Source organism: Onychostoma macrolepis, chromosome 17 (genome assembly GCF_012432095.1).
Source record: "Onychostoma macrolepis isolate SWU-2019 chromosome 17, ASM1243209v1, whole genome shotgun sequence".
Lineage (NCBI taxonomy): Eukaryota > Metazoa > Chordata > Actinopteri > Cypriniformes > Cyprinidae > Onychostoma > Onychostoma macrolepis.
Genome location: NC_081171.1, coordinates 7,882,324 through 7,908,499, shown reverse-complemented (window position 1 = coordinate 7,908,499; position 26,176 = coordinate 7,882,324). Strand labels below are relative to the sequence as shown.

The 26,176-nt window shown below is 34.7% G+C and overlaps 3 protein-coding genes and 1 long non-coding RNA gene across 9 annotated transcripts in view; 2 read left to right on the top strand and 2 right to left on the bottom strand.

Annotated features, from left to right (window-relative positions):
* LOC131522798 (protein FAM184A-like) overlaps window positions 1-15,499 on the top strand; it is a 58,525-nt gene extending 43,026 nt beyond the window's left edge. For 2 of the 6 annotated variants that reach the window (XM_058748547.1, XM_058748548.1), the window contains exons 2-29: window positions 2,692-2,859; window positions 2,962-3,007; window positions 3,121-3,263; window positions 4,300-4,435; window positions 4,529-4,733; window positions 4,891-4,967; window positions 5,864-5,989; window positions 6,387-6,571; window positions 7,547-7,644; window positions 7,903-8,408; window positions 8,582-8,785; window positions 8,863-8,973; window positions 9,772-9,947; window positions 10,078-10,269; window positions 10,506-10,606; window positions 10,753-10,967; window positions 11,070-11,242; window positions 11,385-11,538; window positions 12,291-12,386; window positions 12,502-12,631; window positions 12,741-12,906; window positions 12,994-13,058; window positions 13,551-13,680; window positions 13,752-13,849; window positions 14,028-14,231; window positions 14,540-14,674; window positions 14,789-14,949; window positions 15,036-15,499. In XM_058748547.1, coding sequence (XP_058604530.1) covers window positions 2,728-2,859; window positions 2,962-3,007; window positions 3,121-3,263; window positions 4,300-4,435; window positions 4,529-4,733; window positions 4,891-4,967; window positions 5,864-5,989; window positions 6,387-6,571; window positions 7,547-7,644; window positions 7,903-8,408; window positions 8,582-8,785; window positions 8,863-8,973; window positions 9,772-9,947; window positions 10,078-10,269; window positions 10,506-10,606; window positions 10,753-10,967; window positions 11,070-11,242; window positions 11,385-11,538; window positions 12,291-12,386; window positions 12,502-12,631; window positions 12,741-12,906; window positions 12,994-13,058; window positions 13,551-13,680; window positions 13,752-13,849; window positions 14,028-14,231; window positions 14,540-14,674; window positions 14,789-14,949; window positions 15,036-15,190 — 4,320 coding nt within the window. In that variant the 5' untranslated portion in view covers window positions 2,692-2,727 and the 3' untranslated portion in view covers window positions 15,191-15,499. Of the gene's footprint in view, window positions 1-2,691; window positions 2,860-2,961; window positions 3,008-3,120; window positions 3,264-4,299; window positions 4,436-4,528; window positions 4,734-4,890; window positions 4,968-5,863; window positions 5,990-6,386; window positions 6,572-7,546; window positions 7,645-7,902; window positions 8,409-8,581; window positions 8,786-8,862; window positions 8,974-9,771; window positions 9,948-10,077; window positions 10,270-10,505; window positions 10,607-10,752; window positions 10,968-11,069; window positions 11,243-11,384; window positions 11,539-12,290; window positions 12,387-12,501; window positions 12,632-12,740; window positions 12,907-12,993; window positions 13,059-13,550; window positions 13,681-13,751; window positions 13,850-14,027; window positions 14,232-14,539; window positions 14,675-14,788; window positions 14,950-15,035 lie in introns of those variants that run through there. The other 4 variants (XM_058748549.1, XM_058748550.1, XR_009266652.1 and 1 more) reach the window with 4 other exon arrangements.
* Window positions 15,010-16,605, bottom strand: LOC131522804 (uncharacterized). The gene is made up of 4 exons (XR_009266653.1): window positions 16,562-16,605; window positions 16,153-16,222; window positions 15,178-15,282; window positions 15,010-15,092 (listed from the first exon to the last, which is right to left on the bottom strand). It is a non-coding gene; the product is annotated as an uncharacterized LOC131522804 (long non-coding RNA).
* A 44-nt stretch (window positions 16,606-16,649) lies between these two features.
* On the top strand, window positions 16,650-23,168 carry styx (serine/threonine/tyrosine interacting protein). The gene is made up of 11 exons (XM_058748561.1): window positions 16,650-16,863; window positions 17,839-17,871; window positions 18,172-18,225; window positions 18,313-18,410; window positions 18,501-18,561; window positions 18,670-18,706; window positions 18,894-18,933; window positions 19,097-19,147; window positions 19,256-19,328; window positions 19,440-19,533; window positions 22,426-23,168. The coding sequence occupies exons 1-11, from the start codon at window positions 16,804-16,806 to the stop codon at window positions 22,497-22,499; spliced, it is 675 nt and encodes a 224-aa protein (XP_058604544.1). The 5' UTR covers window positions 16,650-16,803; the 3' UTR covers window positions 22,500-23,168.
* Window positions 23,169-23,397: 229 nt separating this feature from the next.
* Window positions 23,398-26,145, bottom strand: gnpnat1 (glucosamine-phosphate N-acetyltransferase 1). The gene is made up of 6 exons (XM_058748563.1): window positions 26,010-26,145; window positions 24,964-25,127; window positions 24,812-24,874; window positions 24,597-24,724; window positions 24,427-24,488; window positions 23,398-24,280 (listed from the first exon to the last, which is right to left on the bottom strand). The coding sequence occupies exons 1-6, from the start codon at window positions 26,015-26,017 to the stop codon at window positions 24,133-24,135; spliced, it is 573 nt and encodes a 190-aa protein (XP_058604546.1). The 5' UTR covers window positions 26,018-26,145; the 3' UTR covers window positions 23,398-24,132.
* Window positions 26,146-26,176: the final 31 nt, after the last annotated feature.

Below are 26,176 nucleotides of genomic sequence, written 5' to 3'. Positions count from 1 at the left end.
TATTTAAATATAAATTCTTTGTTTTAAATTGTAATAATATTTTACAACATTTTGATCAAAAACAGTCCTGGTTAGCATGAGAGGCTTGTTTCAAAAACATTAAAAAATCAACATATAAAATATGTTGAAGTCAACATGAAACAGCATTCACACCCTATATTTTACTATCATAATGCAACATGCTTATAAAAAAAAAAAAAAAAAAGTAGGGTATAGGATCTTGATTTTGTCCATCAGAAACTGATTGGATTAGGAAAAGTAATGATGTTAAGTTTGTGGATTTTGGAGGACTACACCACTTCTGAATCACATGGCTAAAGGTTAATATAATTTTTTTCTACAGGTGACCTCAGCTAAAAAAAGAAAGACACTGTATTAAAGTAAATAGGGTCAATTCTTATTGACTTCTAAATGAAGTCACACTCAGCTAGCTACATGCATTTATATGCATAAGTCTTACCTGTAATTGACATCAAATAACCTCTACTTATAGCATTATTGGGGTCCCAAATACCCTGCGAATAATACATCATAACTCTAACTCTAATATTCATGTTGTGCTCTTTTGAACTGACCGTGTGATATTTTAAGCCTGGCGAGGAGACAACTTGGACAAAGACAGTGGAAAAACATTTTTGCTATTTATAAGGTCTGATTAAAGGGTCAGAGCTTCTCATGTGATAAATACATAAACAAGTACATAGTTCATTGTCACATCACAGGGTCAGTCGCAGGGGGGTTGTGGATTGGAAAGCAGCCCCTTCACAAGATGACCTGTAGCTTAATTAGACACATCACTGAAAGTCCTCTCGCTTGAGAAGTGAGCAGACATCATGGTCCTCCTGCCGCATGGATGTTTTGCATGCCGCATGCATGCATTAACTCACAAAAGGCAAATGATCAACACCACTATCTCTAGTTTAATCAAAATGAAGAGAGTCCTGGTCCTCAGTAAATGTCAGCTTGTTTTTATAAGGTTATATAAGCAAATCTCTTGTGTAAACTTGCAGCGTTTTGGAATGGTTAATGTTCTGTAATATGGAACTTGCATGAATGTTCTTAAAGGGATAGTTCACCCAAAAATGAAAATTCTGTCATTATTTACTCACTCTCATGTGGTACAAAATAAGTGAAGTGTAAAACACGGATTAAATAGATGGTATTTATCGGCATTCTGGAAGAGACTACACTCTTAAAAATAAAGGTGCTTCACGATGCCATAGAAGAACCTTTTTGTCTAAATGGTTCCATAAAGAACCTTTAACAACCTTTCAGTTTCACAAAAAGTTCTTTGTGGCGAAAGAAGGTTCTTCTGATTATAAAAAGATAAGGAAGAGATGGTTCTTTAAAGAACCTTTGACTGAATGGTTCTTCTATGGCATCACTTGAAGAACCTTTTGAAGCACCTTTATTTTTAAGAGTTTAGGAATCTGTATTTACTTTTAAAAAGTATATATTTGGCGGGGCACAGAAAAGAGCACATTAACTAGCATGCATGTGTTGTGTTCAATTCAGCGAGTTTTCACAAGAAATGTACTAACAAGGACTTACTAGGATACTACTTTGAGAAATTATACTATAAATATAGATAATTATGTCTTGTCATGCATAAAATGATTATATAAGGTACACATAATTCATCTCTGACATTAGCTAGACTGCTAGAGCAAAGGTTTTGTGAAGCATCGCCACCTAGAGGGGAAGCCAGGTAAAACTTACAAAACATGAATGAATAACATGATGTTGACTACCACTGCAAACCATTAATTGTGATTTTTTTTTTTTTGGTTTTACAAACCTAGGAACAAGTTGAAATTATTTTGGGGCATTATGTGACAGATGATATCGATAGAGATACGAAACCAGTTGACCTTAGTCAGGGTAGAGCTACATTTCATTTTTGACAGGAATGAAATCGAGGCTGTGAAGGATAGAAGTACAGTATGTTTAATAGATTGTACTGTTGTTTAAGAACATACTGACTGTTCAGCTGATGAAATGTCTTTCTGAAACAAGCTTTCAGTCAACTCCATAAAACTGTTTTGAAAGATGGCGAAAATAACATGATCTGGGACCTTCATACTGTGCGTGCTATATTAAAGACTACATTTTTCCCTCACAGCCTCGTTTCATCTGTGTTCAATTCAAAATGGCATCAAGCCTGACTAAGGTCTATTTTTTCAGCTGAATGAACCTCTTGCTGTTTACTCTTGCTATTCTCAATCTAAACCTGTCTGGATGGTTATGTACATTATCTTAGATATGCTGAATCTGACACTAAATACCTATACATAGTAGCGAGCACTTTGTTATTGATAAAATTCACACTTTTCCTTCACTGGACCTGATAGCAATTACACTTTAACCATTAAATAAACACTGCCTTGATTCTATGACAACTGTAAAGATAAGAACTTCTACACTTTACAATCAAGTGGCCATAGTTCAGTCTGCTTAATCTGTTTGCATGGTTATATATGACACATACTTTGAGAGTCTTCTTACAAAACGCCTGTTTCCGTCTGGTTTCTCGTCAGACACACCTGAGCCACACGGAACAGGTGACCACAAACTTTGAGGGACTTTTAAAGGGCCAGTGTCCCGCCATGGTTGCGCGTTACAGATTGATAATTAAGTTGTTGGGGAAATCGGCTACTGTTATGTGAACATTAACACTGTATTTCTGTGCAGGGTGTGTTTTGAATCCAGAAGTTCGGTGCATGTGAAATGGAAAAGATTTGTTGGGAAAGGAAGGAAATTACGGGTTTACAGTTTCTGTCAGCTGTACTATTTCTGCTTATTTCTCTCAAAGCTTCATCATGTGACAAATGGCTTCTTGATGCCTCAGTGCACCCCGTGGTAAGACTTTTAAGATTTGTAAATATGCAATCTGGACCAGTATCGATTTTTTTTTTTTTTTCTCATTTACTTGAGCTAATGTCTGAAATATTGTAATTCTAGACAGCCAAAGGTGGCTTCAGACAGTGTACGGATGCCATTTGCCAACGTGAGTAGGACTACTGCCAAGGATTTGTAATCAAGTTTACAATTTATTCGCTTCTTTCTCCTCGGTGTCTGTTTACTGATTGGTTTACAAACATTTATGTTCTTCCTGTCCAGATGTTGCATGTCAGCTCGCAGCACCTTATGCATCCTGTATCGGATCTCATAACATAACTTTGGCCTGGGAGTCTCTGAATCAGTCTGATATGGTGTATATTCTTCAGTGGACCGGTCTGTCTGGGATTTGGGAACAAGCAGAGGTGCTGGATGACTTTGTTTATATTAATCATGTTGATGATTAAATTCCACTTACTTTTGGTGCATTTGTACATCATAAATTATTGAGTGAAATTCAGCAATATGCATTTGGGTACAAGTAATTTCCAGGTCATATTCAATTTTTAAAAAATGAAAAGGAAAGAACAATATTTGTTTCAAAGGAAATAAAGGTTATTTGAGTGACCAGTAACTAGGATATTTTTTATTATGACATTATTTTCAAACACATTTCTCCCAAATCTCATATTACTGTATGCAAAAACAATACTTTTTAAATCAATAGAATAAGCTTAAATCCAATTCAGTATAAAGATATTACCGTGATGTATAATTACAGTTGTACTTTACAAATATACACTACCATCAAAAGTTTGGGTTCAGTAAGACTTTTTAATGTTTTTGCTCACCAAGGCTGAATTTATTTGATCAAAAGTAAAACAGTAATATTGTGAAATGTTATTATCATTTAAAATGTGATTTATTCCTGCAATGGCAAAGATAAGTTTTCAGCATCGTTACTCCAGTCTTCAGCGTCACATGATCCTTCAGAAATCTTTCTAAAATGCTGATTTGGTTCTCAAGAAACATTTCTTATTATTATCAATGTTGAAAACAGTTGTGCTGCTTGATATTTTTGTGGAAACCATGGTAATTTTCAGGATCTTTTGATAAATAGAAAGAACAGGATTTGCGTTTGAAATAAAAAATATTTTGCAACATTATAAATGTCTTTACTGTCACTTTTGATCAGTTTATGCATCATCACTAAATAAAAGTATCCATTTTTTTATTGGACTTTTGAACAGCAGTTGCACAAATTTAATTCCGTTACCATTTAAATAATATATAATAATAATAATATAAATTATTATAATTATTGGTATATTTTTTGATCATATGAGATTTTTCACATTACAGTAAGCTACAAAGAAAATTTTAATTTTGGAATGAATTATCACCTGAACATTTCTAGACATTTTTGCATACGACTGTACAATTTTCTTTTTTTCCTCATAGAATGTGACAGAATCAACGTACACCATCAAACAATTGGAACCTTTCACCTGCTATAAATTCAGGGTCTGGGCCCTGATTGCAGAAACACACGCTTGTTCTCCAGTGAGCCCTTGGTACCAAACAAAACCATTTGGATGTAGGTTAAATCAACAGTTGCTCAACAGTTTTTTTTACATTATGTTTCAAAATCAGTTGTTTGAAGCTGTTAACGTGTTTCCCTTCCAAAAAGTGCCCTCCAGCCCATCCATTGAGAGTATTGAGAGCGTGTCTGGACAGAGTGTGGAGGTTCGCTGGTCTCTACCTGAAAAACCAGGAGGACCCATCTTGGGCTTCAACCTCAATCTCACATCCAACAAACACGTCATCAGTGTAACAACCGGAGGAAATGTGTTCTTCAACACTTTCTACCCGACATTCCATAACACTACATATAGGTAGTATACATACAAAGTCTTCCCATTTTTATATTTCTGCAATTTCATGCAACATAGAATGCATTATTTAAGGTATTCAGTGTATACATTGTTAATTTTTACACTGTAATAGTCTGACGTTATTATTTTTTGATTGTACTCACTGCATCTCATACAGGATCTCTGTAGCTGCTGTAAATGAAGAGGGCCAGGGTTCAATCGCTGAAGCCAGCATAACAACACCAGCAAAAGTTGGTTAGTTTAAGCTCACAGTGAAACTTTTACTCTATCCTGCAAAAATGACCCTAATTTGACTAGTAGAACATGTGTTGGTCCTAGAACAACATTGCTTTTGCTTACAGAATTGTGTTCTAAAATATTTTAGTGTTATTTTATTTCTGCAGATTTGTGTATTATAGTCAATTCTATATTTTTTAAAATAATTTGTATAGTAATAATAATACATTATAATGACGTATCACTTCATTCAAAATTTAGGGCACTATAAGACTTTTGAAAAAAAAATGCTATTATTCATTAAACTGAGCAAAAGTCACAGTAGAGACATTTTTAATGTTATGAAAGAGTTCCATTTCATATTTTTTTTAACTTTGTGTTCATCAACGAATCCTGAAAAAAGTATCACAGTTTCAACAAAAATATTAAGCAGCACAATTTATTTCAACATGAATAACAATAAGAAATGTTTCATGAGCAGAAAATAAGCATATTAGAATGATTTCTGAAGGAGCATGTGACACTAAAGACTGGAGTAATGATGCTGAAAATTCAGCTTTACTGTCACAGAAATAAATAACATTTTAAAGTATATTAAAATAGTTATTTAAATTGTAAAAATAGTTCACAATATTTTAGGTTTTACTGAATTTACAAAATGCAGCCTTGGTGAGCATAAGAAATGTTTTTTTCAAAAACATACAAGCCTCAAACTTTAGAAATATTGACATCAACAATGCAAAACCATGTCAGTTGTCATTAAACCTAACCTAAAATCTCCTAATTGATGAAATCATAGTAAGCTTCATGCAACCACAGTACTTCAGCATTCTGCTAATATTTCTCAATGCATTGCATTTGCAGTGCCTTGAAATAAACAATAATCTTATTGCTCCATCTGTGATGACTTTCAGAGCAGAAAGGAGGCCGGTGGGTCTTTGCATCCAGATGGAACTCATTAAGGATGAGAGAAGAGGATGCCGATTTCTTCACTACAGCACAATGTCTCTCAGACAGTCTAATTGAGAGCAACATCACAGGTCCATTCTTCCTCAAATCAATAAATATAAAACATTTCCACCACATAAGAGTGCCCACAGAAAAGAGAAATCACAAATGAGAGTACTTCAATATTTCAGTTGTTTCTCTTAGACAGTAAGAAGATTAAACGGTCTCCTAAGAAAAAACCCCAGTAAATGAATTTCCAAGATCAAGTTATACCACACACATTATTTTTTACAGCTCCATACTTTATGCCAGCAATTAGCATGTTAATTTATTGTAAGGAATTTTAGGTCTTTTAAAACTTGAGAATTTTTGAGACAAATACTTACAGTAAGTTTGAAAGAGCAACCTTTGAGCAATAAGATGTAGGTTTTGGTGTAGATGGTCCTTGATTTCTGACATCTTACTTTTGTTATGTTTTTTTTTTTTCAGGGGTGGCAGTGCACTACAGTTCAAACCGCATCTATTTCTCTGAAGGGACTCGTATTTGGGTGAAAGGGGCTGGAAATCTCACCGACCACTCAGATCTCAAGCTTCTGCACTCTGCCCTGCTGGAGGTCACAGCACTGACTGTAGACTGGCTTTATGAGAGGGTTTACTATGTGTCCAGTGGTAGGGTGTGTATTTACCATTAATCAGGGGACTAAAATGATCATTTAGACAACTTTGAAGGACAAGCATCATGTGTTTTTGTACCGAACAATTAACAAAACCACTTTAATAACAATATGGAAATATTCTGGAATGCCTTGCCCTATAGATTTTATTGTAAGTGCATTACTGTAAATGTTTTTTGTTTGTTTGTTTTTGTTTGTTTACAAACTGAAAAGAATAGTTCACTCAAAAGTGAAAATTTGCTGAAAATTTACTCAAACACAGGCCATCCAAGATGAGTTGAGTTAATTTATTGGAACAGATTTGGAGAAATGGATCAGTGGGTCCTCTGCAGTGAATGGGTGCCGTCAGAATAAGAGCCCAAACAGCTAATAAAAACATCACAATAATCCACAAGTAATACACACCACTCCACTCTATCAATTCATGTCTTGTGAAGTGAAAAGCTGCCTGTTTGTATTAAACAAAACCATCCTTAATTTGTTTTTTAACTTAAAAATGTTACTTTCAGATGAAATGCATGTTCGACATGCTTGCACTGAAAAAGCCATCTCATCTAAATCAGGAGTGAAATACGCACAGATCAAGCACTGATACAGTGGTGAAAACGGTTCTAAACAAATATGTAAGTGGATTCTAATGTGAGAGGACAAAAAGGGGCTTTTTCACTGGAGGAAACATTATTATGGATTACAGACAGAAGCAATGGTGTAAAGTTAAAATGCCTTAATGATGGATTTGTTTCTTACAAATACACAGCTTCTTGCTAAATTTCTCCAAATCTGTTCCGATGAAGAAACAAACTTATCTACATCTTAAATGGCCTGAGGGTGAGTAAGCAAATGCTCATTTTTGGGTGAACTATTCCTTGAAGGGCAAGTCAAAACGCAACAGATGCCATCAAGAAAGATTAATACTTTTTTTTTTTCATGTAAATAATGCCATTGTACCTTCTTTCCCACAAAAATAAAATGCAGGTCTACTATTGTGGATTAGATGACTGTTCTTTTCCAGTGGATATAAATCTCCACCTCTCCAGTGACGCTGTAAATATAATTGCAGATCCGTATAATGGGTGAGTGTCATAAACATTTAACGATTAAAAACTGTTTGGTTAAGCACCATCTCTGCTTTTATATAAAGCAATAAACCATTGTGTAAACCATCAGCATTACAGTATTTTTATCATGTTATTACAAATATGATGCTGTAATATTTATTATTACTTATTTATTTATTGCTCCATTAGGGACATTAAAGTTTTTAGTTTTTGTTAGTTTGACTAATTTAGCTAAAGTGTAGTTTAATAAAATTGAAAAATTGTGTTTTTCAGATGGCTTTTCTTGTTGCTGAGCAGTGGAATATATCGTAGCCCTCTTCCAGACATCTCTGGCCAACAACACGAGATAATTAATGTCGTAAAAACGCCTTCTGTCTCCAACTTTGTGGTCAGTTTTCCCAACAAGAGACTTGTTTATCACGACAGAAGTGATCAAACGCTCAATGCCACATCTGTGGATGGATTGTTTCCCATTACGCTCTACACAGACATTTACTTTGAAGCAAACAGCATTGTTTATGAGGATGATTTCTTCATGCTCACCAATGGTTATGCACTGTACAAACAAGTTGGCCAGAGTCAAGTGGCCACCTTTAATGAATTCACTATGGACTGTGATGTGATCCATAGTCAAAATGACGGCTTTGGTAATTTATGCTACTTTAGTGCATCTGCGCAACCTTATCCTGTGCCAAGAAAGCCAAGACAACTTCAAATCCTGTTTGGATCAGATAAAGCCAACGTTTATTGGGATAAACCTGAAAATATGATTGGAGCAAGTGAGTGATACCCAGTTAATAACGCTTTTGGATTGTTTTATTAGTATGAGACTATTCTCAGAATTGTTGTCATTCGTTTATTGAAGCCAGGTTTATTAGTTTAGATTTCATTTTGCTAACCTATAAAATTGCACATGTTGTCCATTAAATAAATTCAGTTTTGTTCCTCGCAGGTCCATCTGCCTGGCAAAATTGGACTTATGCTATAAACTGCTCGATGAATGGATTGGTGGTGATGAATTTTAGTGGACTAACTGGCACACATGCAACAGTCCCAGATCTGGAGAGTTCACAGCAGTACAGCGTCACTCTCAGGGCTTGTTCCCCTGGTGGATGCTCCAAATCAGTCTCCTATGAAGGAACAACTCTCCAGCCTGGTGATTATATTGATTCATTGTATCATTTATCTTAATGTTTATAAACTGGCAACTATTAAAAAGTCATCTTTTCTCAGCCGATGAGCCCCCATATATTGCTGCTGCCAGTGAGGATGACATATGGAAGCAAGATTTGGATAGCACTGAATTTGTGGAACAAATGGTGTCTTATATTGGAGATGTGAAAGGTAAGAAGCCAGAGAGGTCATATATAGAACATAACAGTGACTCTAAAAGGTATTTATGTTAAGTCAAACTTAAATTTTTTTTATTTTCACTGTATTCAATACAAAATATCAAACTAAGTGGCATCGGCAAACAAATTGTGCTTTTAACGCCTCTCAGGTCTAACTTCACTTCCTGAGGAACTTTTTTATTTGTTTTTTTTTACCTACTGGTCCCACACAAGTATCCAAGCAGAATAACCACAGCTGTAGTTCATTATATTAACAATAAACATATTCCATAAAGTTTGACAATCAGAAAGTTTCCAAGACTTTTTGCCTTCATTTTATTCTTTCATATTTTGAAACCTAATAAACATATTGTGAAGTGTTTTGATTGAAATGTGTACTTGAGATATATACTACTGTTCAAAAGTTGTTGTTTTTTTGTTTTTTTTTAAGTCTCTTGTGCTCACCAAGGCTGCATTTATTTGATAAAAAACACAGTGAAATAATATTAAATAATATTAAAATGTAAAATAACTTTTCTATTTTACTATATTTTAAAAAGTAATAGAAACATTTTGTAACATTATGTGTAGTTACAGTCACTTTTATCAATTTAATGCAGCCTTGTTGAATAAAGGTATTAATTTCTTTCAAAAAAAAAGCATTGCACTTGTTTTGATATTTTAGTAATATAATATATATAAAAAAAAAAAATAGCTATAACATCATTTTGCATCATTTTGATTGTGTATTTTACAATGCTTCTCACTATATAACAAGGTATATAGCATGTTTTCCTTTCTTCATGAACAGATATGGACTGGTATAGTTCCACAATCTACTGGACTAACAGTTCGGGTCACATTAACTGGATTGATCTGGGTGATCAGTCGTTGAGTGTGATGACAATGCCATCACTCATGAATGCTGAAGCACTGGCCTTTGACTGGCTGGGACAGTATCTATACTGGAGCTGCAACACAAATCAAGTATGTTTTTTATATTAAATAATGCTTGAATGAATGAAAACTGGAAAACATAATAAAAAGAAGCTACTAATACTTTATTGACATTTTTTTGACTATGTGGCAGTAGCAACTAATTTGCATCTCTTATCAGATATGCCGAGGGTCTGTATCTGGTCATGGGGTTGAGATATTTCTTCAAGCAGAGCAGAAGATTCTCAGTTTTGTGGTTGATTCATTGAATGCTGCCATCTACTGGACCACTGAAACGTCAGTAGAAGGCTGTAGATTGGATGGAGAAGACTACCAACTGCTGGAAAAACTGAGTGTGTTCTCTGGGAAAGAGGTGAGGACATAAATACACACATAAAACATCAAATACACTAACATTCAAAGCTTTGGGATCTTAAAATGTAATTTATTCCTGCGATGGCAAAATTTTCAGCAGCCATTACTCTAGTCTTCAGAGTCGCATTATTCTAATATGCTGATTTGATGCTTAGGAAAATTTCTTATTATTATCAGTGTTGAAAACACTGACCATTTTTAACAGTATAAATATTTCACACACTCTGATAATAGGTTGCTGGTATCACTTTGAACATGATTGAAGGAAATCTGTATTGGCTGGTGCAGGATGGCTCCCTTATAAATCTTTACAGAGTGAACCTCAGTGGTGACAGGTAGGTACATATACAGATGGTTAACAGATAGATCTCATTAATGAATGCTATGGTCAGTGACCAATTTGGCTCATAATAACATTTTCTTATTGAATATTTATTTATTTATTTTTAATGATTTGCATAAATTCTATTATCCTGTAAAGGATGCAGAAGTCTAAAGCGTTAGAATTTGCAAGATGGACAACATCTCAAATCACAGATAATCAAGTGGGCTACTACAGCGGACGACTCGTTTGGTTGGATGAGAACAAACAGCTCAGGATTCAGGAGTTGAAGCAAAACACCAGTGTCCTTATGTCTTCCAGCAAAACACTGACAGCTTTTTCTGTTGTACAGCAAATGCTTAAACCTCTTCCAGGTCAGCACTGTGTTAACACATCATGTTTTATATTGCTCTATGAACTTATTCTAGCAAGTGTTCTTAAAAGTCATTATCACTTTGTATGTGTTTGTTTTCCAGACGGATTCGTATCTCCTCCTATAGTTATTCCACCTGCAGTTTCCAAAATTGTTCTTGAAGGGAATGACACATTTATCCAGATACACTGGGAACCCAGCAATATTGACTACGGGACAGTGCTTTATTGTGTGGTGTCAAAGGAACTGTGTAGAAATGTGAAACAGCTTCGAAATGTACTACATCTTTTTTACGATTATTTAAAATTAGAGAATGTAAATCCACCTTAAGTTATTTAAATAAAAAAAATATTTTTGACCGTTTTCTTTGGTAAAAAATAAAAAACACTGATAATGTATTTCCAACATATTTCTGCAGGTCCCCAGCAGATATTGTCATCCTCTTAACACGTTTTCTGAAACAGTCATGAATATCACAAGATTCGAACCAGGAACCAAATTAAACATTACCATAACCCCTTTTTCGTATTGGGGTAAAGGGGAATCAACACAAACAACTTTGATTACTCCAGGTAAGAATCCTGCATTAATCATTTAAATATAAATATAACAAAAAAAGTAAACACAAAAAGCAGCTGATTTAAGAAAACTAAAATGCGTCAATTTTAATTAACATGTACTGTTTTGCTCTTCGTGTATTTTATTGTGCTCTCTAAAAAAGTCACTTTAAATAGTTTTAAAAATTTGCTGAACATTTTCTCAACCTCAGGCCATCCAAGATGTAGATGAGTTTGTTTCTTCATCGTAACAGATTTGGAGAAATTTAGCATTGCATCACTTGCTCTCCAATGGATCCTCTGCAGTGAATGGGTGCCGTCAGAATGAGAGTCCAAACAGCTGATAAAAACATCACAATAATTCACAAGTAATCCATAATAGTTTTTTCTCCAGTGAAAACGTTGTCTGAATCAAGAGAGAAAAATGTACAGATCAAGCACTGTTTACAAGCGAAAACAATCCAAAACAGTACTAAACAAATATGTCTGTGGATTTTGATGTAAGAGGGCAACAGGTGATGGACTTTTTCAATGCATCGCCATGGGGATGGACTCATATTTAGTTTGGACTCTCATTCTGACAGCACCCATTCACTGCAGAGGATACATTGGTGAGCAAGTGATGCAATACTACATTTCTCCAAATCTGTACTGATGAAGTCTATGAACTCATCGATGGCTCATCTACATCTTGGATGGTTGAGGGTGAGTACATTTTCAGCATGTTTTCTTTTTCAACCTTTAATTGCTCTCTGGTTGTCACCCAGCAGGTACTTCATTAGACACTGACATGACATTGATTATTGTGATTGTATCGGTTACTGCCTGTATTACACTGATTATTCTCATCCTCGCCGCAGTCAGTAAGTACACAAATTACACAGTTCCTTTTGTAGAAAGAAAAGTTTCATGCCCATATTAAAACTAATGAGAAGATTTGAAAGCACAACATTTGCTTTCCCTGCTGTTTTGATGTAGTTTGGCACAGACACCATAAGAAAAAGGATCATGGGACAGTTACACAAATAGGTGCACACGTCCATCCAGATGTGGAGTTGGAGTATATTCGAGGTTTAGTTGGTCTTGGGAATGCCTGCTATGCTATCAGGTACACAGGAACATCACTTACAAACTAAGGGCTCATTTCAGTGTGGTTTTGTTGCATCTATAAACCACAAAAAGAGTTAACAATTAAACAACTTTCCCATATTTCCCAGTAACATACCCGCCCAAGGAGAGATTGAGTCACTTCCTGTGTTTCCTAGAGACTGTCTGAAGCTTCAGAGGTTGTTGGGTAGTGGTGCTTTTGGAGAAGTTTATGAAGGAGTTACAGTTGGCAGCCAAATCACCGAAGTTGTGCCGGAGAGGAGAGTGGCTGTCAAGGTATACATACATATAAAGCCTGTATACTATTCTCATATACTTCCACAGTGACTATATAAAATGTTTCACAAACCTATCTTTTCACAGACACTGCGAGGAGATGCCAGTGACTATGAGAAAACTGAATTTTTAAAAGAAGCTTATTTGATGAGGTAAAAGACATGTTTGCTCTCAGCATCACACTAAAAATATGATTATAATAGGGAACAATGGGGCAAAGCAAATGATGATGAGGCCCCCTGGCCTAGAGCAAATGGCAATGTTTGTCATGGGGTTTGTTGTTAATTAGTGTTGTGGGAGAAAATAAAGTCTAAAAGGACCCTTTACTGAGACGGCTCTGCTGTAAAATAGTATTTATTTATTTTCAAAGGTTTGGGATCAGTGAGAGTATTTAATGTTTTTGAAAGAAGGCTGCATTTATTTGATCAAAAATACAGTATTATTACAATTTAAAAATAATGTTTCTATTGAAATATATTTTTTAATGAATTTTCAGCATCATTACTCCAGTCTTCAGTGTCACATGATCCTTCAGAAATCATTGTAATATGCTGATTTGCTGCTCGAGAAACATTTCTTTTTATTATCGACGTTGAAAACAGTTCAGATCAATCATGCAGTGTTTTGTGTTTGTTGCCATCCAGCCAGTTTAATCATCCTAACATCCTGCGTTTGCTTGGAGTGTGTCTGCTAAACGAGCCACATTACCTCATCCTAGAGCTGATGGAAGGAGGAGACCTTCGTTCTTACCTGAGAGCAGCTCGTCCTACAACTGTGAGGCATTGCTTTAATATATGAGGTGCTTTTCTTACTGATTAGCACTCACATGTTCTTATGTCTCATAGAGCCATAAAGAGCTACTGAATCTCACCAGCCTCCTGGACGTCAGTTTGGATGTTGCCACAGGATGTGCTTATTTAGAAAGGAAGCACTTTGTTCACAGGTAAAGATGTGCTCGTACTGTGCTAATGCTCGCAATGCCAGTGTCATGGCTTTGATTCCCAGGGAATGCATGAACACATGAAATGTACACCTTGAATGCAGTGTAAATTACTTTGGATAAAAGTGCGTAATGCGTAAATGTTAATGCATCTAAATTAAACTATATTCAATATGCACAGGGATATTGCTGCAAGGAACTGTCTGGTGTCAATAAGAAGCTACACAGACCCAGAAAGGGTCGTTAAAATAGGAGATTTCGGATTGGCCCGGGACGTGTATAAGAACGACTACTACAGGAAGAGGGGTGAAGGTCTGCTTCCCGTTCGCTGGATGTCACCAGAAAGCTTAACAGATGGGATTTTCAATAAATATTCTGATGTCTGGTCAGTATCATGAGTTTTCTAGTTGTCATACACTCTTGGAAAATAAATTATTCTATATTTGCATATATGGTTTCATGAAGAACCTTTAACATCCATTCCATTGCACAATTAATGAGTTACTGTATATTGGAAAGGGTTCTTTAGATTATAAAAAAATTTCTTCACACTAAAAAAAAAAAAATTAACATTCATGGGGAACCCAAAATGGTAATTCTGTGGCATCACTGCAAAAAAAAAATAAATTAACAATGGAACGAGTTGTATACATATTCCTACAAATATATTTTCTTATGATTTGCACATTTCAGGGCATTTGGTGTGCTCTTATGGGAGATTATGACATTAGGAAAGCTACCATATCCCACATACACCAACCATGAAGTCTTAAGCCATACCAGTACAGGTGCACGACTGCCTTCACCAGCAGGCTGTCCACAGAGATTGTAAGTGATATTAGTGGATGATTTCAACAAATACATGTTATAAACTGATTAAATGTGAAGACAAAGATATAATATTTACTCTGAATGAACATGGATATTATTACTGCTTTTTAGGTATAATCTGATGATGAGCTGCTGGAGCAAAGAACCAACTGAGAGGCCAAACTTTCAGTACCTTGAGGAAACCCTGAGTAAACTGAGAGATTATGAGGCGGATAAAAGAGCAAACCAGAACGGAGCAGCAGGTCATGTGAACCAAGCTTACCAAGAAGATGGTATGATCTTAATTTCTTCATATAAAACAGAATAAATTACTAGATCATTACTAGATGTACCTCTTATGTATGTGCTGGTTCTTCAGAAGAGGGGGTCTGCACTGGTGTGGATGAAGATGAAGACCTGGAAACTGGACTGTCTCCTGTGCTCAGCAATGAGGGACTAAATTACTTGATGTATCGTGCTGAGAGTCCGGACAGTGTCCAAACAGACTCATCGACACCCACCGAAGATAGATAAGACTATAATTGCCAGTGTTGAAATCGCTGGCATCCCAAGTTTGCACAGATTGTGAGCTGGACCTCACTTTGTAATCTTCTTCCTTGTAAATACTGTATAAAACAACAACAACAATGAAAATAATAATAGTTGTATTTTATGTACAATGCAGAAAGTTGAATAAAAAGTTATATCTGTATTTTGTTATTGGCTGAATTGGTTAAATTATGCAAACAGCCAAATGAGTAAATGAATGAATGTTGCATTTTTGATGTACAGGCCTAATGTAGATTTGAATGATCAATAAAAAGAGATATCAACATTATGAAGAACAAATAGATTTCTATTTCCTGAAAGAACTACCAGTAGGTCATTCCTGGGATTCGGTGTCTTTTGGACATCATAGCACTTAAAAATTAAACACATTTTTTAAAATCAGTTCTTGTGTAATCATCAAAGGGAGCTGTAAAGCATGAAAAATCATTGTTGTATGTAAATATATGGTATATACAACCTTAGGCATATAAATTTAAGCAATTATGAGCCAAATTAAATGAGGAGGACCAAAAATGTCCACACTGTTAGGGACAAATGAACAACAATTTGAAATATTTATGAATATGCTAAATTTTATAATATTATTTAAGTTTAAATACTCTACTTCTTCAACTTAAACATCAATTGCTGTCACTATGTAAACTAAATGTGTCCAGCCTGTTAGGTTTGCTGACTTAACAGGGTGGACATTTTGACTTTAAAATTAGCCATTACACTAAGTCTGAGCAAAATGCTAACACAGAAGGTTTGTCAAATAAAGAAAAAAAAAATTTTTTTTTAATGGTACTTTTACAAATAAGAATTTCTATTAACTTTTTTTCATATTCCCTTTAACAGGGTGGACATGTTGAGGTTGACCACATAAGATTGGAAAGATAAAATAAATAAAAACAGACAATTAACAAAACAGAGGCTCTCTCACTCACCTTCCCCAGCTGTTTTCCCTCCAAGGAAATGATGTCAGCTGCATGATCCTTTTTCCAACTTTCATTTAAACTAAAAAATAAAACTTTCATAAAAAATGGGGCCAGTAGTCAAATGTAACAGTGTGGACAATATTTTGAGGGACAAGCTAAAAATGCTTTTTTTTTTTTATTATTATTATTATTATTATTATTTTAATATTTGGAAAATATATATACATTCAAGAAAACTATTACTGACACCAAACAAGGTGATATTTGGTGGTTTAAAATGCTGTAAAATTAATATTTTTTAGAAAGTTTAGAATTATATATAAATAAAAACTTGAATATGCTTAAAGTTCAAAAGATGATTTTTACGTCAAAGACAACTTTAAAATTAATGTTGTTGCAAATTTTAAGGCAAACCAACCTTGAGCTGTATTACCACTAAATATTGTGTTTTTGTGATCTGCATTAAACCAATTCTAAACGCCGCCCCTGCTCGACGTATGGTGCTCTCGTGTCACGTGACCGCCCTGGGTGGAAGCAGCATGGCGTGCGCGAGTGCGGAGCTCCTCCACAAACTCTACTTTATTTGCACTTAGTTCGTCTTTACATTCAAACCATCAAAGGGGACGTGAACGTATTGAAAGCTGGAATACCGCTCCCAGCATGGACGAAGGGAATAAACTCCAGTTCCCGTCCCTGCCCGCCGCCAAAGAAGAGCAGTTGGTATGTTATAAACACATTAGCGCAGTGCTAACAACTGCTAGATTACAGCCATTTGTCAAAATATCTGTTTCAAAGCAGTACATGTTTGACTAGTGTGTGTAACTGCATGAATAAATACAGCGGTTTGTGCTGATATATTTAATATATAATGAAGCTCTTTAATTAACTCGTTGCTCTGAGCAGTTAGCATGATCATTCAGTAGCAGTGTACTAGAATAACAACAACTCAAGAAGTCAAAGTCATGCATATCTCATTGCAAAAGACAACAAGCACAGTCAGGAAAAGTAGTAAGGGTTGTTTTTATTATGATACTGGGGATAATATGTGAATAATCTGATCATTCCTATGCATAACCGATTTTATTTGCTTTTATTTATGCTTTTAGACTTGTTTGCAAATAAATCATTCATCGCTAACCTGCTTTACGATACTAATATTGAGTATAGTCAACTACAAATATTTTAACCCGTTTAGTTGACAACATACTCACCACCCCCAAGACTTTTAACTTAAAGGAAGAGTTCACCCAAAAATGGAAATTTGCTGATAATTTACTCCCACTCAGGCCATCCAAGATGTAGATGAGTTTGTTTCGTCATCAGAACAGATTTGGAGAAATTTAGCATTACATCACTTGCTCACCAATGGATACTCTGCAGTGAATGGGTGCCGTCAGAATGAGAGTCCAAACAATCAATAAAAACATCACAATAATCCACACGCCCCCAGTCCATCATTACTTTCATACTCTGTTTTGGTCTAAGTTGAACACTAATATTACAGAACTGATTAAGTGAACAAAAAGTCAAACCGATTATTGGTTTAGTCTTGATCATATGTAGGTAGATGCTGATAACAAGGAGTTATATTACTGTGTTGTGCTGCAGTTTATGATTCTATAGGTGAGGTAATACTGTTACTGTAAGAATGCTTGTAAAAACTGATAATCAGATTTTGAAATCTCATTTCTGCAGGACTGGGCATATCCAATGAGAAGAGAGATGCAGGTGAGTGATAATGAACAAACTTTGCACATTGTTTATTATTGTTATGGCTTTTGTACTAATATAGTATTTGTGGTACAGTAAATATACTTGTACATTGTGTCAGTACAGACTTCTTTCAGTACAGTACAATTTTTTTCAATGTGAGAATTTTTTTTTTTTCCCACCACCTTCAATAGAATTTTTTTTTTTTTTTGTATACCTTATATTTGTTGAGTCAAAATGTTTATAACAGACACATTTCATAACTCATTCTCAACAAATGATTAGTTTTACTAAAACTGTCTTGATGTAATGATTCAGGAAATCCTCCCAGGCTTGTTTCTTGGCCCCTATTCAGCTGCTATGAAGAGTAAGGTACTGTAGAGATGATCTGTTCTTAGGCTTCATGATGAAAATGATCTATTCCTGGGGTTTCCTGTAATAATTAATCTTCTGTTTCAGCTCTCAATGCTGGAGAAGCAGGGGATAACTCACATTGTGTGTGTCAGACAAGACATTGAGGCCAACTTTATAAAGCCAAACTTTCCCCATAAATTTAGGTATTTTGATTTCTGGTTTGTTCTATGTGGCACTTCAGTATAAAACTCCACTATTTCTAACAGCTAATTTTCTTTTTTACTTATTTATAGGTACCTTGTTTTAGATATAGCAGATAACCCTGTGGAAAATATTATTAGATATTTCCCAATGGTAAGCTGACCTTTTTTTTTTTTTTAATAACTTTTATATTATTAATACATTTTTATTTGGTGTGCGATTCTTTTATCTAATTATGATAACCTGTTTTTCTCTTTATAGACTAAAGAATTTATTGATGGATGTTTAGAGACGGGGGGTAATGAATGTTTCTCCATATTGATCTCTATTTTTAATACTAAATTTAGCACTTTCTCTGTTCTGATCCTGGATAAAGATAAGTTTCTTGTAAAGAAAATGGATTGTCATTGTCGCTAACATTAATTTTATTTACTTGCTGTATGTCATCCAATTTATGTAATGTCTTGCACATTTTTGTGTTGCAGGAAAGGTACTTGTTCATGGAAATGCAGGGATATCAAGAAGGTATGCTAAAACTAAAGTCCATAATCATCTTTTATTAATAGTTATAAAAAGTTTGTCTTAACTGTCTCTTTTTAAATTTTTAAAATCATTAATAAAATAATCTCAAATCTCTTGATTTGATTTTAATTAAATTGAATATCTTTTTTTTTTTTTTTTTCCCCAGCGCTGCCTTAGTTATTGCCTACCTTATGGAGACATTTGGTGTGAAATACAGGTAACGTTATTAGTGGAGAAACAGTTAATGCATGTCCAAAAATATGAATACATAATAATATGGTTTGTCTTGAAGTTTGCAGATCGTGTCATATTTACTTTCTTACAGGGATGCGTTTAGTCATGTACAGGAGAGACGATTTTGCATTAATCCCAATGTAGGCTTTGTTCATCAGCTACAGGTATGATTTTAAAGTAATCTCAGTATTAATAATTAATTCAGCATTAAGTGCTATAGCTGTTTTATATATATGTATACATAATAAATGGATGTTCTTTCCGTTTTCATCAAGGAATATGAAGCAATATATCTTGCAAAGCTTACCATCAAGATGATGTCACCCATTCAGTTAGGCAGGTCTTTCTCCATCCAAGCTGGGATGCCAGGTAAGAGAACATACTTTTATGGCCAAACAGTTAGTTTATAAATATATTAATCATTTCTAATAGTGACGCATAGTGTATTGGTACCATACATCAGCTGTTCTTTTTTTAATTATCAGCATTGTATATTTAAGTGTATTTGCTTATTGAGGCCCCATTTACACTAGTGCGTTTTCATTTTAAAACGGCTTTTTAGAATGAAAACGATCTCCGTTTACACTGGCGTTTCAGAAACGATCTCCGTTTACACAACACAACCGAAAACGCATGTCACATGACCATTCATGCAGGTACAACCATAGATATGTATAGAGCTCGACCGATAGTGGATTTTACCGATACCGATAGCTAGGTTGGACCACACTGGCCGATACCGATTAATCAACCGATAGTTTTCAAAATGGATACTGAAAGAGAGCTAGTGCTTTACTATTTAAAAAAAAAAAAAAAAGCAGCAACAGTACTGAACCATACATTGTAAATGACTAAAAATATTAATATTATTTACTATATTGATCATTAAAGTTATTTCATAGTTTGCTAATGTTAAAAGAAGAAACTTTAAAATTTAAAAATGTAGCTAATAGTGAATGTTGAAATGAACAAATTCTAACAAGGAACAATACTTCTACAGTTTTCATTAATGCTACGAATGGACTCTTATTGTTAAGTGTTACCATTTAATTTCAACAGTCATGCTTAAAGATGGCCATCTTTAAATACCTACACAAGGCCATAGCATTAAAATGACATGCATATGGATATTGTATGTGTATTCACACACTTTATTTGCTTCTATTTTTTAACACTTGATAATGATCTAATCCACACAAAAAAAAATGTTAGTCACTCCGAGATAACACACACACACGCACACCAGACGCTTTGCGTTCAAATCAAGTGGCGGTCTAAAACAATTTATTTAATCACCAAACGGACATAAGTGTGCTTCAAGAATGAACAATGTGGCATAAATGAGTTTGAAGTACGGTGTTCAAAAAAACAAAACAGAGCAAGCGGAAAGAGAACGCGCGATCTGTATTACAGCTATATGAAGCATACAGACTTTATTAGAGCCACAGAAAGACAAACGTTTTGCTGAAAAATGCACAATACATAATTTATAGCCTAGGGTGAAGTCATTATGTACATTCACAACGATTTGGGACAAATATAATGTAATTTAGTAGAAAACTATGTGAATGGCGCTCTGTTCCGCGGCAGGCTTTTCTGTCGGCTGTATTTAAATGCGAGTCTGGAGTTTCCCGCAGCGCGCAGTGTCACGTGTCAAAATAAACAACACGTGCTGTCAGTGATTTCCGCCTCTAGAGGCCGCTCTCGTACTGTATAATGCCAGCGGACCCTTCTCAGCCACTCCAGCAACGGTTGAAAACCGGAAAACTATCGGCATGGATTTTTGCCGATAACCGATAGTTGGGGCAATCAACTATCGGTGCCGATTAATCAGCAAAACCGATGAATCGGTCGACCTCTAGATATGTATAGGTAGATGGTGCTTGGAGCAGTCGAATGGGGAATCTACCTATACATATCTATGGGTACAACAATGAGCATGAATGTTATTGTTTACACGGTTGTCAAGGATACACAGAGCGAATGGGCAGCAACGCCATCATTTTCAAAAGTCTCCATTTTGGGAAAGACGATTACAGCCGTTCTTCAAAATATCTGTTTCAAAGCAGTACATGTTTGACTAGTGTGTGTAACTGCATGAATAAATACAGCGGTTTGTGCTGATATATTTAATATATAATAAAGCTCTTTAATTAACTCGTTGCTCTGAGCAGTTAGCATGATCATTCAGTAGCAGTGTACTAGAATAACAACAACTCAAGAAGTCAAAGTCATGCATATCTCATTGCAAAATACAACAAGCACAGTCAGGAAAAGTAGTAAGGGTTGTATTTATTATGATACTGGGGATAATATGTGAATAATCTGATCATTCCTATGCATAACCGATTTTATTTGCTTTTATTTATGCTTTTAGACTTGTTTGCAAATAAATCATTCATCACTAACCTGCTTTACGAATTACTAATATTGAGTATAGTCAACTACAAATATTTTAACCCGTTTAATTGACAAAATACTTTGGGACTTAAAGGAATAGTTCACCCAAAAATGAAAATTTGCTGATAATTTACTCACACCCAGGCCATCCAAGATGTAGATGAGTTTGTTTCTTCATCAGAACAGATTTGGAGAAATTTAGCATTACATCACAACACCATCGTTTTCAAAAGTCTCCGTTTTGGTCTGTTTACACTGAAACGCAACCCCAGAGTTTTCAAACTAAAATGGGGTCTGCAGCGTTTTCAAAAGTCTCTGTTTTCGACCTCGAAAACACCGGAGTAGTGTAAACGATAGGCAAAAACGCACTAGTGTAAACGGGGCCTGAGATTTCCTTTGCCATCAAAATTAATCTTTAAAAACACTAACAATTTAAGAATACTGTTAAATATTTAGCAATTTTCAAAATGAATATTCACTTTTCAAAGTGTGTGTTAGTATTGTGATGCCTCAATTCACTTGTAGCAATTACAACATTTGTTTTAGTTTTCAGAACTTATTTTATTTATCTTGATGAAATAGTGCAGAATTGTATCTCTTTTTTTTCTTTTATTTTTGCATTGTGAATCTGCTTTTGTTCTTGGCTCCATTTGATTAATGGTTATGTTAGTAACTCATTTGTTAGTCACTTTGGATAAAAGCATCTGCTAGATGAATAAATGTAAATTTAAATTTATGATTATAAATAACTGGCTTAATTGTACTATAGAACTGAGAGCTGTAATTTCTACTTTAATGTATAGAACTAGGGTCATTATACGTACTGTGGCCGTTCCTAATATCATCCGTCTTTCCCTACAGGAAGTCTAAAGCGAACACTAGAAGAGGATGAAGATTTTGGGAGTATGCAAGTTACAGCAGCACAAAATGGATAGGCTTTACTAAAAAAAAAAAAAAAAAAGTGCTTAACCACAGTGGACTTTTCTTTTTACATTTTTATTGGGATTAAAAATGTAAATATTTGTACAGGGGTTGGGAGGGAGAGACTGCTCCTCGTGACCCTTGGAGCTGGGGAAGATTTGATATTTTTTTTCTTTTTCCTTTTTGAGCTATATGCACTGAAATTTTTTGCAGTTTTATAGTATTTAAAGCATTTTGCATTTGCAGCGGGACAGTATTGCAATAATGCACTTTTGATACTTGAATTACTGTTATTTTGTTGGAACGATTTGGGTTGGGAGGGGATCAAAGAATGGGACTGTCACTGCCGTAGAAATGAAATGGTAGGATGAATCAGTCATGAAAAACTAGGATGAAAATGGGGAAATGAATTCAGACTGAGGTAAGGAAAGACGCGTTTGCCATAGAATTAACATCCCACTGCTCAATAAAAGATGGCTACTTTATATCTTGTGTTTTCAATGTTATCAATCCCCGGTGTAAAGGTATGACCGTTTATGACGGGACTGTTGGGTGTGGATAGATTTAGTACGATAATCCAGTTCCATTGAAATACATATAAACTTGAGATTTATCACTGATTTTTAATGTAACATTTTCAATCCATTCACCCACTTGTCATTCATTGGTTTTACATCAGTTATAAAAGCACAAATAACATCACTGTTATTTTAGTTGTTGATTGACAGACGAGACAAAGCATTTGAATGCCGGCTATCAGTGAAAGTACAAAAATAAAGGCATTTAGTGTACAAAGATATGCTTTCATTGCATCAGGATGTATTTTAAAATAATTTATTTTCCTTCATCTAGGTTTTACACATAACTAATGATTATCACCAGTGGCTAGGACTAAAGCCAAAATTGAGAAAATACATGAGCATAATAAATAAATGTAAACCTTTATTCTATTTCTGATCTCTATGTTGAAGACGAGTACCTGCAAGAGAAAGTGAAATAAGTTTAAAAACCGTTTCAATACGGCTTTCATAGAACTCACTTAAGAGAATGAAAAATGCGATTTGAGTTTTAGTATTTTAAAGAGAATAAAGCACAGGATTAACATTTTAAGTAAAAGAGGGAAATATGCCTCAAACAGTTTAGTAAAGAGCATATTTGGAAACGGTTTGTTTTCCCTCTTTAAAAAAAATTTATAGAAATCTTTACATTAGAAAACATTCAAGTATGTAAGCCCTTCTTGTATACAACAAAATGTTTTATCTTTTCTCTTAGACAGGCCACAGTGTTTCTTCTTGTGGTTGACGATGTCAACCACACATTCTGTATATGATTTGAACTGTTTTCTGTTTCTATAGCAAGTTATGTGAAGCGAAAACATTTTAAATAGAAAACTGAATAACTTTTAAAGCAAGTGCTTGATGTTGACTGCGGACATTTAGAAACTTTCATGAATATGCACATTGTTCTGTGTCGTAGTGAATTTCAAAACATTGTTATTGTGACATAACTTGTCACCAAATTATCAAGTTTTTCTTTTTTTTTTGCTGGCTAAAAAAGGTGCAAGTTCGAGGTAGTCCGATCTCAGAAAATTGAACAGATTAAGAGTTCTAAAGCAAAGGTTCTGTGATGTTCAAGATTCTTTTGGATTCAGTCAAAGAACCGGCACTGCATGTAAGTCTCGTCTGAAGCTGAGTAGCCAAACTTCTTATAAAACTCCACATTTTTTGGCGCACACTCCAGTGTTACTTTATAGCACTGCAATTTTTTGCTGAGGAGAGTCAATGTTGATACCAACCTAAAACACAAAAACAAAAGTACTATGTTCAAGGTACTTCGTTTTGACACAGATATGTTGAAAGAAAATACAGTATTCATGAATATATACTATCTGAAACTCATGAATAAAACTATTGTAAAAGTATTTCTAAAAACCAAACTCACAGTTTTCCAAGCTGTTTCCCTCTGCATACGTCACTCACAACCACTTCTTCTACACGCCCCCTCTGCCAGGACAAAACCCCCCAAAATATTATATAATATTGCACTATGAAAATAAGCTGAATTGCAAAATAGGTATTTAAAATCTAATAATTAAATATTAAGTCAATTACCTTTGCACAAGCATGGATAAATTTGTGCTCTATTATGAGTGTTGCTGTGGCAACAATTTGTCCAAGATTGGTGTCTTCCACCACTATCACATAATAGTCTCCAGATTTCTTCATATGTTCAAAATTTGCTAAAAAAAAAAAAAAAAAAAAAAGTGAGTATCTTATACTGCGAGATGAAAAACTGAGGGGTGTTTTGCATTAGGAACATGCAGTACCTTTGAACTGTTCTTCTGTAACATCCCCAGCCACTGTGAGCTGTGATAAGACCTTATAGAAGCCTAAAAAGGCATAAAGACCAACATATGTTTATCATGATTGTTTGAAGAACTGAACATGAGTGGGCAGAGTGCTGAACGGTAACCAGTACCTCTGTCTAGGTCAGCAGTACAGAGAGGACGGAGGACCAGACCTTCTCCGGGCTGAGAGGGAGAAATAGGGGGCGAGAAGGACACGGTGTTGCTGCTCCAGTCCAGCTCTTGGAGCAGAGAAGGATCAAACAGGGGAGTTTCGTCGAGCAACATTCCAGAGGCCCTATGATCAAATTACATTTTATATTAACTTATCATCGATCAGGAAATAATCCCTGGCAATAAATGTGTACTAGCAACAATTTATTTGGACTTTGATCATTTAAACATTTACAATTCAAAGTCAAACTTCTGTTGACATTAGGACATTATTATAGCTAACTAAAACTTAAACCATAAAAAAAACTTTTATCTTACTTGAAATAAACATTGACTGTAATAAAATAATAATAATAATATAATAATAATAAAAACATTTTTAAAAAACTCATTTTAATTCAGCTATCTGCAAAGGAAACATTTTTCATTTAGTTTAACTTTATTAAAATATTCAAATTTAATTTAAAATACTGAAATAAAAATTAAAACTATATAAAACAAACTAATGACAATTTAAAAAAATAAATAAATAAAAAATAATTAACAAAAACGCTAATAGTATCTCAATGATACTAAAATAACACAAGACACCTTACATAGATCTTTCTTTTCGAGGTGTGTTATTACAAACCAAAAATCCAAAGCATGACATAGTACAACATCCAGTTAGTCTATCAAGATTGTTTTCTCTGCATTTTCAAGAAAATATAATATTTCAAGTAAAGAGCATAAAATAATCTCAAAGCAGTTTATGGCAGCCCTTAATAATAAAGGCAAAGGTCACAATGCAGTGTAGAAAGTACACAATATTACGTCCAGGAATTGATTAGATTCATTTCATATTTTTGATTTCAATCTGCTGTTCCCTGGGGACGAAATCAAACATCATTCTCCATCTGTTAATTCCCAAAATACCATCCGTATGTTCAATCAAATGTCAACAGAGCTTGTGATCAAATTGTATTAGATTCATGTAGCCTTTAAGATCAACTTGTCATTTACTTACGGAGACATATGGATATTGACCGCTTTCGCTTCTATAAAATGTTTGAATGAATCCAGTTACAGAGATATTCGATGTTCCAGCATGACACACACACACTTCCTCCTTCGTTATTATTTTTTTCCCCCAATATGTTAAGTCCCGCCCACCACCCAATCATGGTTTGCTGT